General features: G+C 25.4%; 2 protein-coding genes across 6 annotated transcripts in view; one reads left to right on the top strand and one right to left on the bottom strand.

Moving 5' to 3' along the window:
- The first annotated feature begins 496 nt into the window (after positions 1-496).
- On the top strand, positions 497-2,821 carry LOC132917811 (rabenosyn-5). The gene is made up of 9 exons (XM_060978740.1): positions 497-776; positions 848-937; positions 1,002-1,142; positions 1,221-1,382; positions 1,486-1,714; positions 1,784-1,867; positions 1,937-2,092; positions 2,262-2,361; positions 2,443-2,821. Exons 1-9 carry the CDS (start codon positions 632-634, stop codon positions 2,677-2,679), a joined length of 1,344 nt encoding a protein of 447 aa, XP_060834723.1. The 5' UTR covers positions 497-631; the 3' UTR covers positions 2,680-2,821.
- LOC132917789 (phosphatidate phosphatase LPIN2) overlaps positions 2,687-6,000 on the bottom strand; it is a 26,661-nt gene continuing 23,347 nt past the window's right edge. For 4 of the 5 annotated variants that reach the window (XM_060978691.1, XM_060978728.1, XM_060978712.1 and 1 more), the window contains 7 exons: positions 5,516-5,651; positions 5,328-5,454; positions 4,819-4,967; positions 4,399-4,753; positions 4,237-4,340; positions 3,999-4,147; positions 2,687-3,121 (listed from right to left, as the gene is read on the bottom strand). In XM_060978691.1, coding sequence (XP_060834674.1) covers positions 3,108-3,121; positions 3,999-4,147; positions 4,237-4,340; positions 4,399-4,753; positions 4,819-4,967; positions 5,328-5,454; positions 5,516-5,651 — 1,034 coding nt within the window. In that variant the 3' untranslated portion in view covers positions 2,687-3,107. The remainder of the gene's footprint in view (positions 3,122-3,998; positions 4,148-4,236; positions 4,341-4,398; positions 4,754-4,818; positions 4,968-5,327; positions 5,455-5,515; positions 5,652-6,000) is intronic. The other variant, XM_060978721.1, reaches the window with a different exon arrangement.

The raw sequence follows: 6,000 nt of genomic DNA, 5'->3' as shown, positions 1-6,000 counted from the left end.
CTAATTTGAAATACTCATGTACGCCAAACGATAACACGATGCATGGTGATTGAAAATGCTGTCTAATGACCATAATTTGCTTTCAATACAATTTAAACCTTATTTCAAATGTATTGTTTAATGTTTTACAAAAACACAAGACGTGTTTTATATCAGTGATAGTCCTATTGTAGGTGACAAATCAATTGAATCTGATATTCTGACATCCATGATAAGAAAAATAATCTACAAATTAAGGTAGAATCACAATAATACAATTTATGAAATTTGGCGAAAACTATTGATGAATATTAAAAAATAAAATGAAAAAAATATTTTTTAAAGTTATATATATAAATGTTCTGTCGTTCTGTGTCTAAAGCACGGACTATACCTAACCGTGATTATATCTAATGTGATCTTTTTTCTATGAATGTGATATTGTGATCTAATCTATAATCAACTGCCCGAGCCCCAGAAATTATTACTCCCATTATGTTATCAATATATTTTATCAACACAAAATAATACATTCATTACATTTATTGAATATTGATAAAAAATATTAAAATATTAAATGTGAGAAATAATTTATATTAATATAAATGTTATTTATTGGATATTATACTTTGATATTTATGAAGCACTCATTATGACTGAAGCCGCTGAAGAAAATATAGTTTTAGAAGGATTCTTATGTCCTATATGCAAAGTTGACTTTGGTTTAGACCTTAAGTTATTTTTACATTTTCAAGAAGCTCATAGCGAAGACCAAGATCTAGTTAAATCTTTTAAAGGTATGATCTTTCCTAAATACAACTGTATAATAACGTGCATTTTTATTATTAGGTAATTTATTTTTTTACAGATTTATTTGGTAAAGCTAAAGAAAAGATTTTAAAGAATGACATCGGGAAAAAAGAAGAACGCCATTATGTGTGGGAACCACAAGAAATAGGTTGGTTTTATTTATTCATTATCCCATTTTTGTTATAATTATTCATACTATATTTCATAAACAGGAGAAGTCAAATCTCACATTCAGTATTTTAAACACTGTCGTAATAAGTGGGTTGAACACTTTGTAATGGAAACAAATAAAACAGTCGTACGACTTGAAAAGTTACTTTGCAATTTACCTCAAGATCCTAATAAACGAAAAAGTATATTATCCAATTGTAATTTTTAAATTCAAAATTAAATAATAAATATTATTTATCTGTTATCATTTTATAATGTAGCTCATGAACAAACTATAGTACATTGGTTAGATGGTACAGATGTAACACGATGTCCAGATTGTACTAAGTCATTTAATATTACAAGACGACAACATCATTGCAGATTATGTGGTTCTATTGTGTGTCATGAATGTAGCTGTTTTTTACCATTGTCAAAAGCATGTTGGTATTTTTTAAAAATGATTAATTAATAATAGATAACTAATGAAACAAATTTATTCAGTCCATATATCTATCAGTTTTAAAATATCTTTTGTTTTAATAGATGAAACAATAAATGAAACTGGTAAAAACCAATTTACGTCTATAACACCAAGTTTACCAAGTTTTCGTTTATGTGTTCATTGCGGACAGGTGTTGGAAAACCGTGAGCAAATCAAATACCGTGACCAAAAACCTCTCATGTGTGATTATTATGACAAAATCATAGAATGTCGTAATAAAATAGAAAATGATCTGTTAATTAAATTCCACCAAACATATAATCTATTAAAGTAAAATATTTACTATTCACTTTATATATTAAATGAAAATCATAATCTTTATTTTTGTTATTGTAACAGAGAAGGAGAATCCTCGTATTTAACAGAAGCCAACAAAATTAGAAATGATATAGTTAAACTTGTCGAGACAATAGATGCCCTAAGGTAACTTTTTAAAACGCAATTGAATTCAAAACTTATATTTAATTTTCTTAATTATCTTCATCTGAACAGTAATCGTATAATGAAACTGGAAAATTCTACAAATTCATCAAAGGTTACTACAAAAAATATTAGATTGGCTATGATACAATGTGTTCAATCAACTATACTTGCAATACCTGCTCTTCCTTCAATGAAGGAAATTGAAGAAATTGCTCGGTTAAAACGGTAAAAAATTTTTATCAATTAAAGCAAATTTATAATTCAATTATATCTATTTTTTTGTTGATGATTTACTATTACTTAATATTTTACATAACTACTATTACATGTATTAACAATAATTATGTTTAGATGAAATTTATAAATAATTAATATTAAAAATTATAATGTTTAGTGAAGCAGCAGAGGCACGTATACGTAATGGTCAAGACTTAAACACAGATAAGCCTAAAATAAGCCCATCAGTTTCTAAACGACACAATAAACAAAAAAATGTAATTTAAAAACATGGTCAAAACATTTATTTTTTTTCATGAGATTTAAATTTTTAAATTATATATATTGTATGTGTATAGGAAATTAAATTAAGACTTGAAGATGGTTGGAGTCCTGTAACAAATGCTAATATTAATTCTGACAATCCTGTAGTGGAACAGATGAACATCATAAAGAACTACATTAAGCAAGCTAAAGAGGCTTATCGATTTGATGAAGTTGCAAGTCTTGAAAGGAATTTACAAGAATTGAATGAAGAATACTTCAAAATGCAAAATAGTAGTGGAAATATGCCAGGTTATTCTACAAAAAATTAAAAATATATTCTAGTCCAATAAAAATGGCAAATTTAATAATTATCACAAAAAAATAACATTAAAAAATATGATTATCGCTATTCGACTCTTACATTATATGTCTTAATATATCACAAACAATGAATAAATATTATTTTCTCCATGTTTCTTTTACTTATTATAAAAGTATATGATAATGAGTACTATAACATATATATCCATAAATTAAATTAATTCAATTTATATTAGACAAAAATAAAATAAAAAATAAGTCACTAAGGCAATCTTATTTGTAAAATATTAAATATATATGGTTTAAAATTTATAATTTCAAGGAATGGTAAATTTCCTCTAATTAAAATCTGGAACTGGATCACGCCAATATATAAACTGATTGTAATCCAACTCTTGCATGGGTAAAACAGGGAACATTTCATCCACCATTGTACTCATATAAGTATATCTGAAAAATAAAAAATTATGTGTTATACTAAATATATCTATAAGACTACAAAGTTTAAAAATAAATTAATAATATAATTAGATCTGTTATTAATTTTGAAAACTGTGTGATTTGTTCTCTAAAAATATAACATTGTTTGACTTAAAAAAAAAATGTTAGGTATGTTGTTAACGTTTAAATTTAGCTACAATTTGAAGTTTAAAACATAATTGTTTTGTTTGTTTAACAGATACACAATCATATATTCAATAAAACCTTTTGAGAAATCTTTTAAATTTATTTTGGATTTCCAAATCTGTTTGGTTTACTTTTTAACATATGTTATCTTCTAATCAATTAACAAATAGTTAAAAAAAAATAATAATATTCACCAAATAAAGATTTTTGAAGATATTACAATTAGAAAATTAAAACAATAAAATATACTAAAACAATTTATTTCATTAATTCATTTAGTATGTTCCGTCAAGAAACCATCAACAAATATTTGATCTAGTTAACTTTAAAATAATGTATTTGTTTGTATATTTGATATTTAATTCACTATGTTTAGTTGATTTAGTTATTGTAATAAGACAACTGGACATAAAAATAATTAATATTCTCTCTATCAGTACTAATGGTGTTGATATATTAATACTTAAATAATGAGTTAATTATTATGATAATGCATTCTTAAAAGTCCCAAAATATCCTTATGATGATACAAATAGCTTTTAAAAATGACAGAACTATTTAATTAAATTGATTACTATATTGTTGGGACTATATTATTAAGACACTCATTTGGCAGTATAAATAATTTTAGTAAAATGACAACTGATAGCATAAAAGTTAGCAACTCATGCATACCCCAAATAAAATGACAGACCCTTACCAAATGTTTCACACTCAAAAGAAGTGGTACTAATGGTATCCCTACTGCTACTGATGACGTTACAATCGTCTTCAATACGTCTTGTAACGTCATCGCCGCACGCCAAAACCGGAAAAAGATCATTAACAATACAACTCTGCCCAATATAACTGAACAAGAAATGTAGACACATAAATAGAAAATAGGAAACAAGTATTTAAACTTTAAAGCTAAAAATAAAATGTAACATTGAACTTACGAAGATTGAAACGTCTGAGTTAATTCGTGTTTCAATTCTCCTCTATGATTTATAGTGAATATTCTTGATATTGGTATACCAATAGCTTGATATGACCAAACATCCTAAATACAGATGAAAATTAATATTTGTTTTTATAAAAAAAAATTAGATAAGACAAACATTTATTTTATTTCCATAACCAGCATAAAATGGTTTATTTTCAGATGGAAATAAAGCTTGAATGTCTTTGAGACAAGAGATTTTGAATTCTTCTGGTTTTTTTTCTATGACTTCACGGTGAAATGCATTTAGTAAGCTAGTTGGATTTAATAGCACAGGTCCTTCTGGTAAAGATAAATCTTCCTGTTTGATACTTTTTAAATAATCCCTAGTAACTCTGGATTGGCCAATAGCTCTGGCTGACAAATATAATAATTTATAGCCATTATCTTTTATTTTAGTAAATAATTTTGCAACACCACTTTGAGCCCAATCTTTACCAACAATTGGAAGTATATGGCCCAACACATCAGATCTATTGTAATTAAATAATTATGTTATTTCTTAATAAATTAAAAATCAAAATCCATTTACACTTACTTAGTAATGGTTCCATCAATGTCAGATATAACAATTTTATCATCATACCGCCATTTAAATAAGAAACATTTGCAATGACTAGTACCTTGATAAGCCGTTGTTACACTAAATACAATTTCATTAGAACCTTCTCTTAAATTTAATTTTGCCTGAAACATAAAAACTATTAATTAGAAAGTAATATTAGTATTTAATGTTTTTCTTTGGTTTTTAATTTGAATAATATAAGTAAATAAATTTATTTCAAAAACAAGAATAGTAATAAATATTTCTTATAGAAATCTTATCAATATCTTTATAGTAGTGGACTAGTGTAGTTAGTTGTAAGTTGCTTACAATGAAAATACTCTACTTTTAAATAATTCACGAACAGACTTCCCTCCCACCAGTGTGATTCATAAACTAAAATATCATTAAAATAGATTTCTAGTAAGCTAATTACAACTTTATTGTAATATTTGTATTCAATTGAAATAAGATGATAAAATTAAGTTTTTATAAATACTCACGATTTGTTCAGAAGTTAATCTCAAAGTTTTTCTACATATATCACTTTTATCTTTTGACTTCAATGACAGTTTAGTTGTTTCCAACTCAAGCTCAGAATCAGTTGAACTATAGCACCGTTGTCTTTGACTACATACAAACATTTATAAGAATTAAAATTAAAAACCTAATATTAAAAAATATTACTTACATATAGTTATTGTTAGATGGTACCAATTCATTGTCTATTTTTCCATCAATTTCAGTTTTTAGGCATTCATTTATATCATTACTATTGATAAGTTGCTCTGACAAATTATTGGAATCACTTTTTAAAATATTTCCCTCTGTAAAATGCGTATAATAAACTATAAATCTTTTTGAAAAGCAGAATACATAATGTTTATTTTTAAATTTTTATTCATTAAAATCAGTTTTAGATTCCAATTATCTAAATTCAGTATAACTTATTAGAACCGATATTAACTACTCATATAATGAATTTACAGTTTGGATAATGCAGTTTTTTTTTTAAATTTTAGTTACACTTTTGGTATTGTAATGAACAGGTTTTTTTTTAAAACAATTTTTATCTAAGTTTTTTGATTTTGATTCACATACATAGTGGTAGCAATACAATGTAATTCTCTTTCATTCCAGGGGTAATTTGTGTCCAGCTACATTTTAACACCACCA

The sequence above is a fragment of the Rhopalosiphum padi genome, chromosome 1, assembly GCF_020882245.1.
Source record: "Rhopalosiphum padi isolate XX-2018 chromosome 1, ASM2088224v1, whole genome shotgun sequence".
NCBI classification, from domain to species: domain Eukaryota; kingdom Metazoa; phylum Arthropoda; class Insecta; order Hemiptera; family Aphididae; genus Rhopalosiphum; species Rhopalosiphum padi.
The sequence above is the reverse complement of the archived record's forward strand: the minus strand, read 5'-3'. Positions and strand labels throughout refer to the sequence as shown.

What these genes read in the sequence shown, in the direction of transcription:
- LOC132917811 (XM_060978740.1), top strand. Translation starts at nt 632, where the DNA reads ATGACTGAAGCCGCTGAAGAAAATATAGTTTTAGAAGGATTCTTATGT. An exon ending in TTTACCATTGTCAAAAGCAT is followed by an intron (nt 1,383 to 1,485) that starts GTTGGTATTTTT and finishes TTGTTTTAATAG; the next exon opens with ATGAAACAATAAATGAAACT. An exon ending in GACACAATAAACAAAAAAAT is followed by an intron (nt 2,362 to 2,442) that starts GTAATTTAAAAA and finishes GTATGTGTATAG; the next exon opens with GAAATTAAATTAAGACTTGA.